General features: G+C 38.3%; 3 protein-coding genes and 1 non-coding gene across 7 annotated transcripts in view; 1 reads left to right on the forward strand and 3 right to left on the reverse strand.

Moving 5' to 3' along the window:
- Positions 1 to 1354: 1354 nt before the first annotated feature.
- On the reverse strand, positions 1355 to 1426 carry trnaa-ugc. The gene has a single exon. It is a non-coding gene; the product is annotated as a tRNA-Ala (tRNA).
- Positions 1427 to 2062: 636 nt separating this feature from the next.
- On the forward strand, positions 2063 to 12131 carry edem1 (ER degradation enhancer, mannosidase alpha-like 1). Its single transcript, XM_034219110.1, has 12 exons — positions 2063 to 2678; positions 3795 to 3867; positions 4471 to 4574; positions 5248 to 5419; positions 6259 to 6442; positions 6561 to 6735; positions 7567 to 7687; positions 7778 to 7948; positions 8039 to 8112; positions 8223 to 8319; positions 9360 to 9548; positions 10015 to 12131. Exons 1-12 carry the CDS (start codon positions 2209 to 2211, stop codon positions 10102 to 10104), a joined length of 1920 nt encoding a protein of 639 aa, XP_034075001.1. The 5' UTR covers positions 2063 to 2208; the 3' UTR covers positions 10105 to 12131.
- Positions 12132 to 12348: 217 nt separating this feature from the next.
- gnat1 (guanine nucleotide binding protein (G protein), alpha transducing activity polypeptide 1) lies at positions 12349 to 15469 on the reverse strand. Its single transcript, XM_034219140.1, has 9 exons — positions 15364 to 15469; positions 14592 to 14634; positions 14367 to 14508; positions 14107 to 14264; positions 13780 to 13908; positions 13541 to 13670; positions 13265 to 13418; positions 12957 to 13173; positions 12349 to 12866 (listed from the first exon to the last, which is right to left on the reverse strand). The coding sequence occupies exons 1-8, from the start codon at positions 15467 to 15469 to the stop codon at positions 12983 to 12985; spliced, it is 1053 nt and encodes a 350-aa protein (XP_034075031.1). The 3' UTR covers positions 12349 to 12866; positions 12957 to 12982.
- Positions 15470 to 16669: 1200 nt separating this feature from the next.
- The window catches only part of LOC117548084 (semaphorin-3F-like), a 49653-nt gene continuing 44393 nt past the window's right edge, over positions 16670 to 21929 (reverse strand). For 2 of the 4 annotated variants that reach the window (XM_034219089.1, XM_034219087.1), the window contains 6 exons: positions 21759 to 21847; positions 21570 to 21611; positions 20309 to 20466; positions 20090 to 20172; positions 19719 to 19852; positions 16670 to 19218 (listed from right to left, as the gene is read on the reverse strand). In XM_034219089.1, the coding sequence (XP_034074980.1) occupies positions 18790 to 19218; positions 19719 to 19852; positions 20090 to 20172; positions 20309 to 20466; positions 21570 to 21611; positions 21759 to 21847 (935 nt within the window). In that variant the 3' untranslated portion in view covers positions 16670 to 18789. The remainder of the gene's footprint in view (positions 19219 to 19718; positions 19853 to 20089; positions 20173 to 20308; positions 20467 to 21569; positions 21612 to 21758; positions 21848 to 21929) is intronic. The other 2 variants (XM_034219090.1, XM_034219088.1) reach the window with 2 other exon arrangements.

Below are 21929 nucleotides of genomic sequence, written 5' to 3' on the forward strand. Positions count from 1 at the left end.
GGGTCACCTTGACCCCAAATCTGCAATGTGGTTTATCTGAAGATATTGATTACTTTTTGTCTCAACAGATGATCTAAGCAGGCTTTGCTTTTACTGCGGGATGGAGGAGCAGGATGAAGAACATTGGGTAATTTCCTATTGCACATTACAAATAAAGAAAATTAGCAGAAATATGTTTCCAGACTTTATCAACATAACATTTGCGTTGGTAATTGCTACTATATTTGGCATCTTCAGCATTAACTGATAAAGGATTAATGTTTTGCTTGTTTTTCCATACATTTTTGTTGAAAATGTCTTTGTTTCTCATAACACAACATTTATGTTTTTGAAAGATTTCGATAATTGAAGGAATGGTTAGAATGTTAGTGGGAAATACATTAGAGATATTCTATTATCATAAAAAAATCCCATAATGCATACCTTACATAACAAGTATTTATTGTTTTCTCAGATTTGCGGTGGTACCACCACCAATGTGTACAAAGGCCTCCAGTGGATCAACCGTAATTGTGCCCTGGATGCACATAATGCCCCGAAGGAACCATCATTAACTGTCCACTGTCATTTCAACCAATGCAACTATTGTTTGGCCTGTCATAAATTGCACCCCACCCCAAAAGATGTTTGTATGAATCCCACCGTCAAGCATTTTTCAGGGTATGGTTCAAGGACTGGTACCAATAAATGGAGCAAGTTTCATGAATGTGACACTTTTATTTTGTACGATAGCAAGGGGGGGCATATTGTGAGGGCCAGGCCTGTCATAAAATGCCCCCCCCCAAAAGAGGTTTCTATGAATCCCACCCTCAAGCATTTTTCAGGGTATGGTTCTAGGACTGGTACCAATACATGGAGCAAGTTTCATGAATGTGACACTTTTATTTTGTACGCATAGCGTATATATAATAATATGCTGACAAAGACTATGTAACTTTTGTAAACATATATTTTGATTATTAGATGACAACTATGTCAAATTAAACGATACATTTAAAGCACGTTTATACAGACAGGATGTAACAATAATGATAAAAAAAGATAAAAAAAAACAAAAACTGAAAAGGAAGTGATGAATGAATTTCGACACCTCAAATACGGAGCGAAAAGTTAAACCAGAAGAATCAAGACTATGAGCTACCACTAAACAACTCGCAGTCTGAAAATTATCATTAATAAAAACCCTGAACGTTTACTTTTCGTTTTAAAAATTGTTTTAAGGTGTAAACGTGTCATTTAGAGGTGTAAACGTGTCATTTAGAAATGCGCGTTCCCGTGACAAGGGGGGCATTTCATGACGGGGAGGCACAACACCGGTTCCAAATCCCATCGGATTGAACCACTTCAAAACGAGTGGAGATGCCGGGGATTGAACCCGGGGCCTCATACATGCAAAGCATGCGCTCTACCACTGAGCTACATCCCCAGTTGCAATTGAAACGAACGTTACAGTTACAAATACGACTTTCGTCAAATATTAGACGTTAATATTAGACGAACAAATGTTAGCTTGTTATTACTGGAGTAGGCTACCACTAGTGCAATACATAACATGAAAAAACGGTAAAATATTAAGAATGAGCTCGTCCCAGGATCTTAGTATTGTGCATATCCTTGTTTTGACAATGTGGGGTAAAGATGGCTCTTGACTCTGGAGCCTTACTGGCACGATCGTTTCAAGAACAATGTTCCCAGTTAAGTGTATTAACATTGAATTGGTCTAAATATTTGAACCCTACACAATAAAGGATTATTATCAGTGACACATTCATATTTATATACACTATATACTTGAACCTATGCACGTAAGGAGCAATATATGCCTAATACCTACCCAAACCAAGTTTCGATTTCAAACCTCTGTGCCGCTGAACGGGTCTCACTTGTGGCTGTTTCTTATTGGTGCAGCAGTTTATTAAGACACGTCAGGTCTGCCACGGAATGCAGCCAGGAGATCGACAGCCCTGTGACCAATCATAGGACGAATTCAAAACATTGCATGACGTCACGAGAGAACACCCAATCACAGCTCAGGATTTGGGAGGCGCCGGTCTGTTGACAGGAAGTTTAGTGTACAGACATGGGCGGAATCACCACAACCCATCGGTGCTTGTAGCTATAGCCTGACAAACAGAATATGTCATATTCGTCTTACCTCTGACTTGTGTGGACTTAAATTATGCGTTTTAAGATCGACCCGGGGCAAATATGCAATGGAGGTCAATAGTTGTTGGTTTGGTCGTATTGAGACTTTCCTTCAGCTGTGTTATTTGGCTAGCCTTTGGACTCGGTCCTAACGTTAGCTGGGGATTCAACTTCCCACTCAGCTTCAGTCTACACAAATTAGACTTGTTATTCGGGGATGAAAAAGGGACCGACCCGAGGCGTAACTCGTGGTCTCAACGAGTACATGTCCACAGACATGAAGAGGTGGCGACCACCTGTGCAAAGGTTGGAGAGGGGTCTCCCGAGAGATCCTACCTGAGCTTCTTCGACAGCAACAGGGACGAGTACTCCCGCAGATACAGCTCCTTCCCGGACACTCTGAAAGCAAAAATGAAGGACATGGCCAAAGAAATGTTTTATTTCGGGTATGACAACTACATGAAATACGCTTTTCCCGAGGACGAGCTGAATCCCATTGACTGTGAAGGAAGGGGACCAGACGTGCTAAACCCGTGAGTCATTTAAAGATGTCCTCTGTTTGCACCGGCTGGTTCATTTTGTTCTTTAATTTTAAGTATTTGGTATTTGGTTACACCCTGAACTGACTGGCACCTGTACAGTACAGCCTGCAGGACACTCATTTACATCCTAACTGTCCACCACAGAGTGTTTTATTTGCATGCACTTTGTTATCATATTAGCATGTTGTAAAATCCTGCTGTCCACTGCTGCCCAGTCATGAACAGGTTATATTTCAGACACTTTTATATGGGACAGTCCAGTATGTCCCAAACTGGGATCCAGCAATCACTAAAGGGATCTTAATGGGGTCTAGGGGGTTTCTGTTGATCATCTTTATCACTTTATATATTTAAGTTGTAAGGCTTAATGGAAATATGAAATCTAATGAATGTGGAGAAGGAAAAAACGACCAAACACAAGGGCTACAATAAACTGTTATTTTGTATTATAGTCTGAATATCAGACTATAGTTTGCTCTATCAAAGTTGAGTAAAACCAGAAGTAAAACTAACCGTTATCTGGTTATTTCCTCAAAAGTCATAGAAAACCAGCAAATATAAAATGTGTCAAGTAACCAGTAAATATTCTCGTCAAAAATGACTTGAAAGATCAAATAAAGATCATTGTTTATTAACTACTTGGGACTTTCAAACATCAAACTCAACCTAAGACAAAACGGATAAATAAATTCAGAAAGCATTGAAAGTATTTCTAAAGCCCATTACCCAGTTTTTTTTCTTCGCTCAGTGGAGTTAAAAGATGCACATTGTTAAATTGAAACAGAAAGACTAGAATTCCAATGTGTTCCAAAAGTTTAATTCCCCTCTTTATCTGAGCCTTTCGGATTCAACTGTTGTCCTGTTTCTATACAATGTGATACTAATCCAGTTAGGATTAAAGCATGTGTAATAGAAAAAAAGACAATATATGTTAAATTAGCTCATGTTTTAACAGATGCTAATTTGACATGTAAAATGCAGGTTTCTACAAATTAGAGAACAACATGCAGGTTTTAACCGAACTCTTCTCTATGAGGACGCATGTTTAATTATTTGGTTCTCTTTTGCAATGTCAACACTTTGTCTGTTTCACTTCTTTAATTTCAGCTCTAACATCAACATAAATGACGTCTTAGGGAATTACTCCCTTACTCTGATTGACACCTTGGACACCCTGCTGGTAAGGTTTACTGTCTTAATGTATTACAGTAGTACACTGCAAAGTCAGCAGAGTGTTTCTTTCTCATTGCTTTCTCACCGATAAGACTCGAAAACAGAAATAGAATCAGTGCAGGATGATAAAACAATTTGACCCAGTAATTAGTACTGACAAATGATAATATACTCCTTTTTAATTAGGCGATAATAAAGCAGCTTAAAGGAATTGATATAGTACAAAATGTTTTCCCCCGTGGTTATAACAACACCTGTTTTTCATAAAGCTGTGTTTTGGACTACATTTGGTGGCACAGTGGTTAGCTCTTCCTGTGTGTAAGTGATGCGTTTTCTGCCACAATTGTGTGTCACTGTCAGCCCTAAAACTGACAGTACATGGGGACTTCTAAAGTACAACCATCTTCTCTGTTCATTCACAGTTAAATAAACTAACTATTTTTATGGAGTTCTAACTTGATGGCTAACATTAATAATTTGAGCTTTTTTACAATAGTTGCCATCCACAATGATAACAATTGAATGTCTGAAAGTCATTCAGTAGGTATGTGTTTAAACAGTTCTGTTCATACAGTATACTGTGGTTACATAATGTTGTGTTTCTCTACAGGTGCTCGGAAATGTGACCGAGTTCCAGAAAGCTGTCAAGCTGGTTATAGATACTGTATCTTTTGACAAGGACTCAACCGTGCAAGTTTTTGAGGCAAACATCAGGTACACATGTTTCTATTTTAAGACTCGTACAGATTATGCATAGCATGCTGTAGGTCAGGTCTGATTCTTAATTCAACACACAAGAGCATTATTTGCTTTTTAGGTGTTTAGATTTCAGTATAAAACCTTCTCAAGCTATTTTATTATTAAAAAAGGCAAGGTTAAAATACACAAATATTGTAAGACTAAAAACCCAGAACTACACTAAACTGAAATTACCATTTCAGATTGATTAGATTTTTTTCATGTATTGTGTCTTGATATTTGTCCATTTTGATGTTACAAATGGATCTGCTGTGATGCAAGTCAAATTTCAGACTTGATCATTAAAGTATTATCGTATCGTAGATTGATTTTCTTTATGTATTCAATAAGGTTACACTAAAATTAAAATGTCTTCAATGTTTGAACTTTAGAAACAGACCCATCAATACGTCACCTTTATTTAGAAACAGACCCATCAATACGTCACCTTTATTTAGAAACAGACCCATCAATACGTCACCTTTATTTAGAAACAGACCCATCAATACGTCACCTTTAATTGTAAAAGCAATACAAATATAATTCTAAGAAAATACATTGTAATAAATTGAAAATAAATTGTAATCTTCTTTTTCATAATCTCTTTCTGTGTTGAATCCCGATTTTATATTTGTCTTTTCCCTTGAAGGATCCTGGGAAGCCTTATCTCGTCTCACATCTTGCTGACTGACCCCAAACATCCGTTTGGAAAGGTCGACTATGAGGGTTACGATAATGAGCTTCTTCACTTGGCTCATGACCTGGCTGTCCGCTTGCTGCCGGCCTTTGAGAACACCCTCACAGGCATCCCTTACCCCAGGGTGAGTGAGACCGGAAAATTAAAATGACTGTTTAAATGTTACCTGCTGGTGTGACAGGCTGCCCCATTTGTAAAACAAAATAGTTTTTATTGTTTTGATAAATATTCCAATTGTGATAGGATTTGTGATGTAAGAAAGACAATTATTGGTAAATGATTCACATCATCAATAAAGAATATGTTCAAATATAATTTTAGAGGATATGAACCGAGCAAGGATCTTTCATTCTCTGCAGAACCACAATACACATAATAAATGATATTTTTACATATATATCTACCAAATACTGTACTTACTGCGATTGGATATTGCACGTCCATACTGATATTCAACATTTCCAATAATTGTGCAACCCCAAAGTATACACAGAAAGGTTACATGAACAGTCATGATCGAGCTACCTAAAGTAGGTATCATGTGAGTGAAGTAGCATGACCCCCCCCACAAACCACACTGAAAGAATGAATGAGCAGCATGAGGTCTAAAACCACCAGACTCAGGGACAGTTTCATCCCACAGGCCATAAGAATGTTAAACACTTGAACTTTTGAAAGAACATACATAACATTCATCTGTTTGCAACTCATATATATATATATAATATATCAATTTTCCAATTACTGTAGACTATTCTGCACAGTTTCTATTATATTCTGTTTCTATTATATTCTATTTTATTTACTTGCACTATTATCTGTTTTATTGTGTTGGAGGAGCCTGTGACCTAAGATTTTCATTGTCATAACTAAACTGTAGCTATGCACACATGACAATAAAAGCCTTGAAACTTGAAATGTCACTCATCATCTTGATTCATTTGTGTCTCCATTAAAATGCAGGTGAACCTGAAGACTGGCGTTCCTCCTGATAGCATCAATGAGACCTGCACTGCAGGAGCCGGCTCCCTGCTGGTGGAGTTTGGGATTTTAAGTCGCTTGATTGGAGACTCCACATTTGAGTGGGTGGCCAGGCGAGCCGTCAGAGCGCTGTGGAGCCTGAGGAGCAACGAGACCGGTCTGCTAGGTAAGCACTGGCAAGAAAAAACGTTTTCTCCTTTATTTCTAAAGTTTCTATCCAGCATGGTTGGGTCTACTACATTTAAACATGATGCCTATAATAATATATCATTGTTCTTCTCCAGGGAATGTAGTAAATATCCAAACAGGTCAGTGGGTTGGCAAGCAGAGTGGTCTGGGAGCTGGTATGGACTCCTTCTATGAGTATCTGCTCAAATCATACATCCTTTTTGGTGAAAAAGAGGACCATAGGATGTTCCAAGATTCTTATGAGAGCATTCAGAACCACATGAGGAGAGGGTGAGTCTCACACTGAATGTGACACGTGTGCATTTGAGTGTTGGTGGCTTTAGGGAGCTTCACAAGAAGTTTGTTTTGAAACCAGTAACTATCTCAGCTATTTACATTAATCTCTATCCATAAGTGGCAAAACAAAGAGAAAATAAAACTGCTCATAGTTTCCAGTGTTGCTTGTCTTGCTTCAACATCTTGTCTTACTTCAACATCAGCCACCACTGAGTTGCCATTGAGCAATGAACATAACCTAAACCAATCTAGTTTAGCTGGTCAGTGGCAGAATGAAGCTGTTGCAGTGTGGGCCATTCAAATCTACAGTAAAACATATGATTAGGATATTGATGATAAAAGCAATCATACACAACTTAGATGTACATTATGATTTAGAAATACGATCCTGATGAATTTCCATTATCTGTATAATTCTGAGCATCCTCACACGAGTTGTTATCATAGAGAAGTGAAAAATAGAGCCCGACTAAAAGAAATACAGGAATTATCATGTACAGTAAGAAAGAACAGACTTACACTTTGATGCTATACAAATATATGCTTTATGATTATCTTATTTATGATTGTCCTTTGTCTTGTTTTAAAAAAAAAAAAGATGTTAATTAAAAAAAAAAGTGTGTCCTATCTGTGATTGAATAAATCATGTTTTCTTAACAAAATGTAAAGCAAAGTTATTCAAGTATGTTTTAATACATATTTTAGTAGTTCAATTAGCACATTTTGATACTTTGGATCAGAATAATATAGTGGCATCATTTTTATGTAGTTCCATGCTTAATAGGACAAATTGTGAACCCCTTTTCTGGCTCTGTGTTTCTCCAGGAGAGAGTCATGTAATGAAGGAGAGGGCGACCCGCCTCTTTATGTCAACGTCAACATGTTCAGTGGTGAGATAATGAACACCTGGATCGACTCCCTTCAGGCCTTCTTTCCTGGGCTGCAGGTGAGATACAGCTTTGCCAGGTCTTATATATAAGTCTAAAATATGTGTTGTTGCAACAACTAAAGTTAGGTGTTGTTGTGGGTGTTGTAGGTGCTGAATGGGGATGTTGATAATGCAATCTGCCTGCACGCCTTCTACTATGCCATCTGGAAACGCTTTGGGGCTCTGCCGGAGAGATACAACTGGCAGCTGCAGGCGCCCGATGTGCTCTTCTATCCTCTGAGACCGGAGCTGGTGGAGTCAACATATCTGCTGTACCAGGTAACATTTACTTGCCTGTTGTAACGCAGCATTGGTGGCGGTGGTTTGTTATACTTCATTCAAAAGTTATTCTTCTTCTCTTCCCGACAGGCGACCAAAAATCCTTTTTATTTGCATGTTGGAATGGATATTCTTCAGAGCCTTGAGAAAAATGCCAAAGTCAAGTGTGTAACAAAAATATATACTCTATACAATATTAACAATATAGACACATACATATATATTTTATTTGTTTGAGCTTCACAATGCTTTGATACTTTTAGCTGATTTGCAGATGTGGGTATGCCACTCTCCACCATGTTGTGGACAAATCCAAAGAGGATCGCATGGAGAGCTTCTTCCTCAGTGAGACGTGCAAATACCTTTACCTGGTGAGTTACATCTGAATGTTGTTTTGATAAGAAGCTATTGAAATAAAGACTTTAAAGACTTGAGTGCAAGTGAGTGGTACTATTTCTTAACTGCAACCACATTTCGTAATATTCTTACATTTTAAATTATTGCTGCTGTCAAAGAATATTTCTGTCTTTACTTCTAGATATTTAACCTTTTCTGTGTGTTGACGTTTACGACCAACCCTGAATCTGGTATCTGTCTTAAGGAATGGGAAGTCTCAGCTATTGTTGACATTACCTATGTTTATTTAGGACTGTGAGAACGCTGGCTTCTGAGCACCACATCTACAAGTGATTCAGTATTTACAGATGTTGGCGATATCTCCAGTGTTCCTAGGTGTTTACGCACCATCCCCCAATATGTGGATTAACTCTCTCTAAACTAGTTAAAAGGTATATCTAGAGAGAGGCTTGGCAGGTTTGACATGGCATCCCACCAGGGCAGTCAGAATCTCTGGCTGCTCTGTGACTTGTGATATGAATTCTCTGGCCGATACTTGTAAATAAACATCAGTGTTTGACATCAAAGCTCCAACTCTCCTTGTGTCTCTCTGAGTCCTGACTCTCCATTGCTGCAGAAGTTTCCCTTACAGCTGCAATTGATGTAAATTATGTCACAATTTCCAATGTTGGCATCCTCAAACCTAGTGGTATTTTCATCTAAATACTTGACCAGTTGAAAACAGAAAAATACCAATTGATACCATTGTTGTTCTACGAATGAGTTGGAAGCATCACAATTCACAGCTGTTTGTGGCTCAGAAATAGCAGATAAATAAGCAGGTCCTGCAGGGATCTGGCACGCTGATGCTCTGTTCAGACGTATGGTGTTAGTTTGGATTAGCTCAACACATACAAATGGATAGAAATTGATCTGGTAGCCTACAAACAATCTATATGTTGTATGTAATACCTAGAGAGCATTAGAGAAATTATTTGTTTTAAAAATGCGTTACTAAGAACACCCGTCGCCCTCTTTTGGTCCTATAGACAACATTCTCTGTCTTTCGTTGCAGCTGTTTGATGAGGACAACCCACTTCACAAATCCGATAACAAGTACATCTTCACCACAGAGGGTCACATTGTGCCTATAGATAAGCGCTTCAGGGAGAAACAGTGGGATGATGAGTTTCCTTGTGAAGAGGCAGTGCTGGCCGAGCAAAAGCCAAACAACCGGAAACCACCACCGAGCAACAACAGCAATGTAAGGAATCATCTTCACCCAACCCACTATTCACTATTTTCAGTGTCATTCTTGACTTAAAATGTATTAAGATTTCTTTCTTAGAAAAGAGTATTAGAGCCAGGCATAATTGCATGAGAATAAAGTGAAAATGTCGAGAATAAAATCAAAGTAAGAGAGTAAAGTCATACTTTAAATAGTATTTGTCGTAATTAGAATCAGAATTAGGTCTCCCTTATGTGTCCCAGAGTGCAGAAGTGTACAGTGTTACAATAGCAAAGTGCAGATACAAATAAAATGAGAAAGCTAATAAAGAAAAATATTAGCAACGAGCAAAATACTAGCATTAGATCATAAACTGAGAGTTCAACTTAATTCTCGGAAATTGAACTTGAAATGGATTCTATAAATAGAGGGGGAAAAAACATCCCCCCTTTTCTGTATCACGGCCATCATATACCAACCTTCTTCTTTTTCACTCTCTCAGTGCAACAGGATCCCAGAGGAGCGACGGTACACTCTGCCGTTAAAGAGTGTGTACATGAGGCAGATTGATCACATGGTGGGACTTTTCTGAGTGAGAAGATGCATTCAGTGACTTTTACATAAACAGGCCTTCAGTTCACCCCCCCTCAGGCGCAGGTGAGGTTAAAGAGGATCCACTGTTGGTCCAAATCCTCGTCCCATTTGTTCCACTGCTCTGGATCCAGACAGGAAACTGACACTAAGGGAAACCTGAGAAAGCAGATTGATCACTTGCTGTATTTCTTTAAAGTGTGTGTGGGTGTTTCCGCTCTTTGGTGAAGGAGCATGTGGTCGACAACTGTGAACAACTTTTTTGCTGGAAGATGAGGAGTCATGCTCAGTCACTTATTGCCTGGTGACAAACCTCAAAAGTGGATTTTAGAATTACCGGTGTGTTTTTTGTCTTTTTAGGGATTGGTTCAGGTATGAGTGTTTAAATGTGTGTGTGTGATTGTATGCATATTTGAAATAACAGCTGAGCTGTGAGTCATGATGTGTTTTGGGTTAAAGTGCCATCTAGCCACACATATGTAAAATATTAAGCCACTCACCTCCCGTCTCTCAACATGATGATTAGTGCCTCCTTGCCAAATATCCTCTAGACTAGATGCGTGCTTTTAAATAAGGGCTGCTCGTTCACAGTTAATGACAGAGAGAGAGGCTCAGGATGAATCTCGCAGTTTTTAAAGTGCCTTCAGTTTTTTCATGGTCTTCCTGAATGCAGCAAATGTTTTGGTGGATACCATTGTCAAGTATTCTTTGAGGCCATTGTTGATATTGCACAATAGATGTCATTCCATGTGTATGTACAGTTTTACACTAATTATCATGACATTTAGCTCTTGTTTTCTTTCTTTTTTAAATACACAAACAAGCCATACGGTGTCTTTTTTTTAAATGTCAGCCATCTTTAGTTCACAGACTCTCCTGCAGAGATTATTGTAGATGGAATTAGCTTTTTTGTCTTTCTGTTTCATAATTGCACATCATAATGCCTATTAATTATCATGTGGTAAGAACTCAGGGTTTAACGGAAAAACTTAAATCAAGGATTGCTTTCTTAGAAAAATAAAACGTTCTTAAATTGTTGTTGCCTAATGTCTTAGGATAGTCTTTGGTATTTAATTTATATTGCAAATCTTCCAACTTGGTTTTCTGAGATCAACAAATGAACACAACAAACTGAAGTACAGTTGTACTGTGAATATTCATTATTGTTCCACACAAAGAAAAGTGTGTGACGTTTGATTCCTGAACAGCTCTACTCATGTATCCCTCCTGGACATGTTGTGCCAAACATGCACAAGTGCATGCTGAGTGTCTGCTCAGCAGAGCTGCAGGCGGCATGGCTCGATAACATCGTAGCATCGGCATCTTTCTTCTGGCTTTGGGAGACAGCTGTTTATATTCTCAAGTGTTTGCTATAGGAGTGAATTATTTTTAATTAGCTGACATCACCCCTTTGTTTCAGTATAGCTTAAAAAAGATTGTAACATTTTGAGAGTTCACTTTCTGTGAGTGTTAGAGGAAAGTATTGATACTAACTGATACCATTGTTGTTCTACAAATGAGTAGGAAGCATCAACATTCACATCTGTTTGTGGCTCAGAAATAGCAGATACATAAGCAGGTCCTGAAGGAATCTGGCATGCTGATGCTCTGTTCAGACGTATGGTGTTAGTTTGGATTAGCTCAAGACATACAAATTGATAGGAATTAATCTGGTAGCCTACAAACAATCTAGATATTGTATGTAGTAACTAGAGAGCATTAGAGATGATACTTTTTTTGATAAGTGGACAGAGCCAGGCTAGCTTCTTCCCTCTATTTTCAGTCTTTGTGCTAAGCTACAGCAGTAACCAGCTGTCGGCTGTATTGTGAAATTTGCCAAACATATTATTGAAGTTCTCAGCAAACTTTCTCAACAAAAGCAAACTAATGTTTTATCCAAAATGTCAAACTATAATATTATTAAAAGGTAGAAGCTCTTCCATTCAGAATAATAGTGGTTTAATAATTATTGAAAATGAAACTGAAACATTCTGTGAAACTAATAAAAGACCGATTATGAACAAGACATTTCTGTGTTGGTTTTTATTTGTGAAAAATGGAAAACAACTCAGTTTTCTACAGAAGCTTTAATAGGTTTACAAACATTGGTCTTTTAGACAGTAATTTTAAGGTTGAAGTGTATGACAGCTAGGCTTCCATTCAGCAGTGTTACAAATCCACATGGTTTCAACACACTTCATGAATTTCCCATTAGAAAACAGTTTAATTATGTACACTAGCCCTTTCCAACTATTTCAATATCATATGATCTAACTCTTAACTTAAAAAATAAAAATGTTAACCTGTTTGAACTGTGTCTCAGATTGTGCTGCAGAGTTCCTGTACATAAAAGCCACTAGTTTTGGAAAGATCTGCATCTGGAGGGGCTTTCTGTCTGTTTTCTGACCAGGTATTGCAACACAGGTGCATTGGACTGACAGCATTTTTTTGTTTACATCCTTCATTTTATGCAGAACAATACGCTTTTGATTTCTTAACAAAATATTGAATAGACAATCTCAAGAGATTCAGGAGAAAAGTCAAAATACAGAAAGAAAAATGTAACTCATCTGAAATCTGCACATGATTTTCTGACTGAAGAGCTGTCTTCTCGTCTCAGTCGTTGGTCAAAGCTACAACTTAGTTTTGAACACAGTGAATTGATTTGTTTGTGTGTTTGATGGATATAGAGAACAGTTTTCATTTTCAGTCTTCAGTTTGAATGCATAGGGGATTTGTGGAATGTGACAGGGCTGCATCACCCTGTAAAAAAGAAAGAAAGGGACACTGCTTATAAGCTGGTCCAAAAGAGACTCTGGAACACTTTCACAATACAGTGCAAACGTACCTCACCTTCATTGTGTTTCTCAGCCTGGCTTTTAGAAGAGACCACAATCTTTCAGGTTTTCTTTGATGATGATGTCGGTCACGGCGTCAAACACAAACTTGACGTTCTCTGTGTCTGTGGCACAGGTCATGTGAGAGTAGATTTCTTTTATGTCTTTCCGCAGGTTCAGGTCCAAAAACTGCATTTTGATGTATAAACCAGCATCCTCATAAGTATTGGGGCCTTGGTGAAAAATACATAAAGATAAACGAGCACTTTTAATCAGTTTGTCACGTTTCAATATGCTGCAAATTCTGTGTTTGATCCATCTCACCATCGTATTCAGGGAAGCACATGCTGAGATGAGCTTTCTTGATCTTCTCAACGAACACGTCTTTCTTGTTGAGGAAGAGTACAATGGAGGTTGCGATAAAATAGCGGTGGTTGCAGATACTGTTGAACAAATGCAGACTCTCGTGCATTCGATTCTGAAAATGTTTTACACAAAGACAGAAGAAAGACCCATTGAAACTAGCCAGCTGTTGATTTTCCCCAAAAAGAAACAAATAGTGTCCTATAGAATATGTGTGGGATATTACTGTTATCATACCACTTCATCATCCTCCACCAGGACCATATCAAAGGCGCTTAAAGCACCAATGAAGATGATACAGGTCACACCCTCAAAACAGTGGATCCATTTCTTCCTCTCTGACCTCTGGCCCCCCACATCAAACATTCTGCATGGAAACAGAAACACATTATCTTTATGATTGCAATCCAGCACACTTTTACCACTGCCAATGAATGATTGTTGCCATCCTTATGGGAAATACTGCACTGCTTCACCTGAAATGCAGATCTTTGAAGGAAAACGTGGTCTCGATGATACCAGTGGTCTTCACTCTTGATCGCAGCACATCCTGCTCAGTGGGCACGTAGCCTGGTTGGACCAGGCGCTCCAAGTCATTCAGGTAGCTGAGGGAAAACAACATTGATAGCAAACTCCAATGTGGTGGTCGAGCAATATTAATTATTCAATGGTCGATAAGGATATCTAGAGAGCAGGGCGGCTGATGACCAACATAAAGCCGAATGTTAAAGTTATGTTGTCAGATTTTTTGCTTTTTTATTTAATCTGAATAATACAACAATCTAAGTTTTGTGATTTCTTACTATCCAGCGGAGTCGTTAAGCTGATACTCTGAGGCTCGTTCGAAGCACACTTGTATGCCAGAGTCGTTCCATAGGCGAATAATAATGTCCGCTAACTCTTTGGGCATGGAGCCTTCCTCAATGGTGTCTGCAAGATGCATGAGTTTCCTGGCATCATCCTGCAGGACGGATGCAAGGGGACAGGGACAAACACAGTGTATGTTAAGCAGTCTGCTGCCAACATAAACCCAATGTATGCAAACATCTATCTTAGCTGTTACCTGCTGATCAGAGTGGCCATAGCTAATATTGAATGTGCCCATGGCCTTCACAATGGCCATCATAGACTGCAGGGTGTTGCTGTAGATGATGACAATGAACTCCATGCATTCTTCAAGTGAGTAGCCGTCTTTGTGGATAATTCTGAAGAGAAAATACAGAGTGATTTACAGTCTCATAGAGAAAAAAACGAGACATTGCTTTAGTGCAAAAGTCAAATGTTTTACTTCATCTGTTTGACGATAGTGCTTTTGCCTGATTCTCCAGCACCTAGATGAAAGTAGAAAATACATAACACTTAGTTATTCCGATGAAATAAAAAAAAAATGCATTTATTGGAAACTTTATTCGAATGTTTGAGGATTTGGTAGACATATGACTTCTTAATCATGATTGTGGGTTGCATTCATGTAAGAGGAGGCACTACATGCCAGACTTTAGCACTATAGTCTTGACATTGATACATGTATTGGTCCTTAAATAAAAATGTCTTGTTCGATTATATGATGTATGAGGGTCATTGTACTTAGTTGGGCGGTATTGTATCAGTGTCCTTCAGAGTTAATCTCTTTGTGTTGGAGACCTGTTGTTTCAGGATTAACAGGGGATTGGATTGAATGATTAATAAAGTGTCTAAGCAATCCAATGACACAGGTTAATAAGCCTTTACTTTACTCAAACATGCTGCTTGTTTTCACCACAATCACCATGCACTTTAGTAAGTATGTAAAGGTAATCCAGATTAAAAGGATCTATTCATAGCACACTTCAGTCAACAAGATCTTTCTGTGTTGATAACTTGACCGTATGAGAGATCAAACGAAACATTTTACAATGGATGAAGTAATGCACCACCTACAATTAAATCCCATAAATAGATATGTTTACTATTTCTCTAGGTATAAATAGCCTCACCATGGGGCCTTTATTGGTCCCGTACATGTGTTGAACCCTAATGATTAGGGTTCCTGTTATTGAATCCATCTCGATCATCTTTACCTAGCAGTAGCAGCTTGACAGTTCTCGCATCCATGTCGGCATCCTCCTTCAGCTTCTTCTCCAGCTCCCTGGAGTGTTTATCCTCGGCGCTCGCTCCAGCCCCCATCCTGCTTTTTCCCTGCTTGGGCCCCTCTGCTCAAAGCCAAGTGTCAGGAAAAAATGGAAGTTGGTCCAAGATGATTGCCTAATATCTCAACAGTTTTGTCAACTGCCGTCAGCACTGGAGAACACTGGAGACTGTTTGAGTGTTCTCGTCTTAGGAGAGGATTTCGGGCATCCTCTGCCCACCTGACCCCCAATGGCCAATGGAGCACAAGGACAGGAGTCTTTTAGGCAATCCAAAGGTGTGAGGAGAAGCAGACATACATCAGTGTAGGAGTGATCTAACCTTTAGGGTGACATTGCTGTGTCAGCGGAAGATGAACATCGGCTCAAGTGCTTATCTCTCTATGCAGTTCTTAGGCGCCTTTAAAAGAGAAGCATGTGAAGTAAAATAATTTGTTGTGTTGAGTGTGCTTAGCTATGGAAACTCAGCTTTCCAAACTAATTAATCACATCACGACCAAAAATAAGAATGTGTCACTTAGTGTGGTCCTCAGCGTATACCGTTTTCAAAGCGGTTGAATAGAGGAATTACAACAAAACTAACTGCCATATGCTACACACACTATAACACACAGCAAGTTTGGGCCCCTGAAAAAAAAGAAAAAGACCTCTCAACTCTCAGTCGAAACAAAAAGAAAGACATGACATTTATTTTAGGGTACTACAGACTGCTGGGTTAGCCCTGCATAGCTTACAGAGCTTTGCAGTTTCATCTGACAGATTTCATTGACCTAAATCTGAAGCTGGTTAAGGATACTAATCTACTCACTTTCAATTATGTATTCATGCATGTGCAGTATGTGAGCTTTCAGTGTATTCCAACTTTCCTATTTGTTAAAAAATACATTTTGTTTAAGAAGTGCATTAAGTTAATCATTATATATTTAACTTTTATTGTTGACTATTTTGTGGAGTCAACATTGCTCAAGATCCTGAGTCACTTCTGTGAATGAAAACCCTGCTGCAGCTCAGCCGTGAAGCAACGCAACTACATTAAGTCAAATACTGCAAGCATTTCAAGTACTTGTTCTTCTTTCGAATATTTACTTTTCATGTAACTTCATCATACTATGCTCCATTCCAAAGGTTACTACTGTACGTGTTGCTCCAGTTTTACTCCATTAATTTAAATGAACAAATACATAATAATAATAATATTGATAATACGTGAAATAGTATAAACATCAAATAATACATTTTCTGCATTGTATACTTTTATGTTTTAATTAAGAACATTTTGCTGAGAATACTTGCATACTTTTATTTACAGTAAGCGACATTTCTAACTAAGGGAGGACCTTTACTTGAAATGAATTATTTTACACTGTGGTACTGCTACTTTTTACTTATTTAAAGGATCTGTATACTTTCACCACTGCAAATCAGTAAAACAACGATCAATCAATGTCTTTACATATCACACAAAAGGGCCTGCAGACTATATATCAAACAGAACCTCTGTTATTATAAAATATAGAGCTTTAATTTATTAGTCAGCAACATTGATGAGGAAGAAAAGATAGCACTTTTTTTTAAAAAGTCATTAAAATAACATCAACTGTGCATTATATCATACATTACTCTACCTCAATGAGCCAGAGCAAAGTCTGCCAAACAGAGAAAATAAAATGAATGCACATGTTTGAAATATGCACATTTCTGAGAAGAGAGAGCGAGCGAAAAAGGAGACTAAGAGACGTACAGAGAGAGAAAGAGAGAAAGAGAGAATTTAAAATCATTATCTTTCAGCATCTTCTGATAGTGTTTCCATATTCCCACAACGAGAAAGACATTCACTGACATCCACAGCAACGTAGCATTTTAGACAAATACCATATACATTACACTGTACATGCCATGCACAATGAAAAGCCACCTTCTGAAGATTTTGTTACGCGTTTCTCTTCAGGTTATGTGGTGAACAGCTTGGAGTTGTTCTTGTGACACTTTTTTATAATTTCATTGTATGGAAGTTTTATCTTAGGTCTGTGGCACATATGAAAGCAGGATGGCACTGCATGACTGATAAAAAAGGAGCGCTGTGTTGTTAACCAGTTAAAATGAAAATACAGAAGCAATAAAATGCTCATTTCAGAGCTCTGCATTCTGCATTGTTGTTGTTGTAATCAAATATAAAGTATAGACTGATTACATGATTAATATTCACTTTGTGAAATCCTTATCTAGAATGAAACTGGCAGGAATGCAAACTTTAGATTCATTAGGAGCTAAAGAAAAACAACCTTTGAGCATACAAATGACATGCTCTTTCTTATATGAATATACTGCATATGCCACAGATACAAGTGAAATATGTACCGTTTGTTTGGCAACAGAAGGTGCTTTGTCTCTAAAAATGTTTTTATCACAAACTGTCACAAAGTCACATAGCTGCCTGCTGGAATTTCTTTTCTCAGATGAGAATAGAAAAGGCAATATTATATTTTTAGTCGTTAAAGGACCCTTTTCCTCCAAAAAACAGCTTATCACAAAGATCACGTTTGTTAAGGATACAACATTGAGATGTGATATTCACATACAAACAAAACAAACACTTGGCAGCAACTGATTTTCTGAAGAATTTGGGTGGATGATGTAACTCCATAACCTGAGGCCAGGCTGGACCACAGACAGGAACGGAGAGACGTCTTACTTTATGTGTGCGACATGTTATCACAGCTGCATTCTCACTGTCGTCATTTCTTTTTATCATTGCCTGTCCCAAGAAATGCCATTATCAGTATGTCCACAGCTTGTTTTTGCAGTAAAGAAAACTGTCTGGTATACAGTCGATGGTTCTGGTGAAGAAGTTTAGGGAAGTTTGATTTCACTGAACCAGCGCCTCGACTTCCAGCTGAGACACTGAATACTGCCAGCAGTCAAGTGATCCAACATGGTCACCTGTAACAGTTTCTGGTTCATCGGTCCTTGTCCATGTGTGGATCCTCCCAAAGTCCTGGGTTATTGTTGCTGTTTCTCAAAAACACCAAACATAAAGATATTCTCAACATAATAACACATCGTAATAAACAATAACACTAACAATAATATTATAATAACAACAATATTTGCACAAATGTACCTATTCACAAAAAAAACTAGATAGGTACAAAGAATTACTTTTTACAACCTACAATAAATAATGTATTTTTGTTCCAACAGTTACATAGAAACAGTTTGATGCTGTTGCTTCTGGTTGCAGTTTCTGTCTTGTCCGTTATAATCAGCTTTCTAACTGGAGTCAATCCCCTGAATGGAGGGATGAAGTGTTTCAGGAGTGAGCAGGTAGACTGTAGGACGATGAGTTGTGTATCTAGCTCCTCATGTCTCAGATGGAGTTGTTAGCTCATCATGATGCCGACGGTTGCGAGGCTTCTTCTGCTCTTTCAGCTCCTTCAGGTTTTTGGCTTTGTTGTCCCCGAGGCTGACGTCTCCGAGCTGCCAGTAATCCTGGCAGTACTGGTTGATCAGGCCCATCTCCGGCTGGCTCAGGATGGTCAGCAGGTCCTTATACTGACCGGCACTCGGAGTCCAGGCGCTGGACTGCAGGGGGGGGAGGGCCGGGCTGCCCGTATCCACCAACACGTTGTTGACCGTGCGACTGGAGAGGACCACAAGCTGCAGTTTGACGAGCGTGTGTTTGAAGTTCTTCTCTGTGGACGTGCACTGGTAGATGCCGCTGTCAGAGGACTGCAGAGAGCGGATCAGGAGACCTTCCTCCGTTTTTAGGATGTGACCATCTGAGCGGATCTGTAAAATCATTTTAAAGATGTTAAATGTGATGTTTAAGTACTGTATTCACTTACTTGAAACAAAACTATAACTGCTTTAAATGGTGTACAAATACTGTGATATAATATTGGATTACAATTATAGGTTAAATAAATGAGTTCATCACACAAATGTTGCAGCTAGTAAAGGATAAGCTTATTTTTTTAAACAATGTGTTACCAATGGATCAATCAAGTTTAACTAAGACTATAACAATACTTAATACATTATTTGTTGATTATATATTGTATTATTAAACTGGATCTTAGTCTTCAGAGTAATATAATCAACATGTTGAATGCAGTGAATTAAAAAGAGCAATATATGCCTCTTACTTATTATGGTAAAAAAGTACTAAGTAGCCGGAATTGGAAAATACTCGGGGAAAGAAGTTCAAAATTATACTCAGTATAGTTCTCGACTAAATGTACTTAATGACTTTCCACCCCTGACTGCCTCACAGTGAGAGCCTTGCTCACCTCTTTCCTCCTGTCGCTGTTTTCCTTCTGCAGATGCCACTTGAGAGAGACATGAGGAGACCGGGCCTGGCACTCCAGGAACGTCGTGCTGCCCTCCACCCCATACTGCATAGACTCCAGGGTATTCTTATTGGCTAAAAAAAACAATATGTAGAATATATCTTACGACTTATTCCTAAAAATATGTATGGATTATACAGATTGATAGATTAAGCAGAATCAATGAGGTAAGTGATATATAAATGAGAATAGGCAACCACAGGCACTATAATAATTTAAATCACATTCCTATTTCCCTTTTTGTTGCAAGTTAGGTTCCTAATTTGTGTGTGTACTGTATAGGCTTAACACAAAGTTGCTCTGATACTCACTGTTGGAGTTATATCCTCTGCATTGGCGAATCGGATTGCCGTACTTTACATCCTGCCTACGGCTCCGTCTAGAGGGGTCAGATCAACATTCAAAAACAAAAAGCAAAACGTTAACATTTTGAAAATCTTAAGTGCCCAAGTAGGAGAGCAAAGGTAGTGCACACACACAAATGAGTACTGTATTTATCGCATGCATGTGTAAACTATTTTAAACCTAACCTCTTCTGGGAGGATGAGTATCTGGAGCAGGACTTCCCGTCCCAGGCGCAGTAAGGGTCTCTGGCCAGACAGCAGTCAGCGCAGACCTCTCCGTACACGTCACAGCGATGGAGAGCCAGGTGAGAGACCCCCAAGACCGACCCCACATACAGTTGTTGCTATTCATTAAAAAAAGAAAGAACAGAGATAAAGATCAGAAAATAAAAGAATCATATAAACATTACATACCACTTGAATACATTGGCCTGCAATTTCTTTATGATTTTCTACAGAGACTAAAAAGAAGGTATGATATAATTTAGTAATTTAAACAAATAAATTAACAAAGTTTCGAGACAGTCTTTAGTTACTTGTGTTCAAAATGTATAAGCAGTTGTTTTACTGAGAAAATTCATTCCCTTAGATAAATTCTACAATTTTGCACTGATTGTAAACTCTCACATTTCTGATCTACTGCTAAATTATGAACCATCCAGATCTCTCAGGTCTTCAGGGACTGGTCAGCTTTCTGTCCCCAGAGTCAGAACTAAACATGGTAAAGCAGCGTTCAGTTATTATGCTCCAAACATCTGGAACAAACTCCCAGAAACCTGCAGGTCCGCTGCAACTCTTAAATCCAGGCTGAAGACTTTTCTTTTTGCCGCTGCTTTTAATTGAAACTGAGCCGTTGTGTTCATCAGTAAAGTGGAATGTGTGAACTATGCATATCTTAAACTGCACTGTAACTTTTTATTGATGTAATTTTTATTCATGCATTTTGTATTCATGTATTTTTTATTCATGTATTTTTGCTTTTAATGTTTCTTTTATTATCTTTTTTTTTAAAATGTCTTTGTCTGAATGTCTTTCATTTTTGTAAAGCACCTTGAATTGCCTTGTGTTGAAAGGTGCTACATAAATAAACTTGCCTTGCCTATGCTAATTATACGCAACAAATTATTGCAATGGCAAACTGTACATTTACCATTTGAGTCCTTTTTTGTTAAAATAATCACTGATTACATAGTCCTTATAGGTACCTTCCTATGAATGTTGTTTCTGTAACAATAGTCAACTTAATTTGGTAAGGTCAGAGCTATGGCTTATTAAATCATTTATTTTAGCTCATTACATCTAAGTATATGCTATGTGCATAAATTACAAGGTATCTTATTGGTATCGACCATCAGAAGCGGGTTTTTATCAATTATCTGTAACAGCGGAAAAAAATCGATATGGTACCTCCCCACTATTTGGTCTAATTAACTCTAAAGCAACTTACCCTTTTTGATGAAATCTTCATGGTGGTGATTGGCGTGGGAACCTGCAGGGACACAGTTATCAACAGCTTTAAACGAGCAGACAAGGAATATTCAGTGAGATACTTTAGCCTCGGAAAACCAACACAATGTACAAAACAATGTACAGACAGAGAGAGAAAGAGTTCATAGACTGATGTTAGGAGACTGACCTTAAAGACTTCCACTTCCTCTAAGACCAGCTCCTCTGTCTGCAAGTCGTCTCTGGGCAGGACAATCACTTTCTGGACTGTCCCCCGATCTGTTAAACACAAAAGAAAAGCAAGTTAAACTTAAGACCTGTGGACAGGTAATACTCAATAATAACCATCAATAATGAATGG

Source organism: Gymnodraco acuticeps, unplaced genomic scaffold, assembly GCF_902827175.1.
Source record: "Gymnodraco acuticeps unplaced genomic scaffold, fGymAcu1.1, whole genome shotgun sequence".
Classification (NCBI taxonomy): domain Eukaryota; kingdom Metazoa; phylum Chordata; class Actinopteri; order Perciformes; family Bathydraconidae; genus Gymnodraco; species Gymnodraco acuticeps.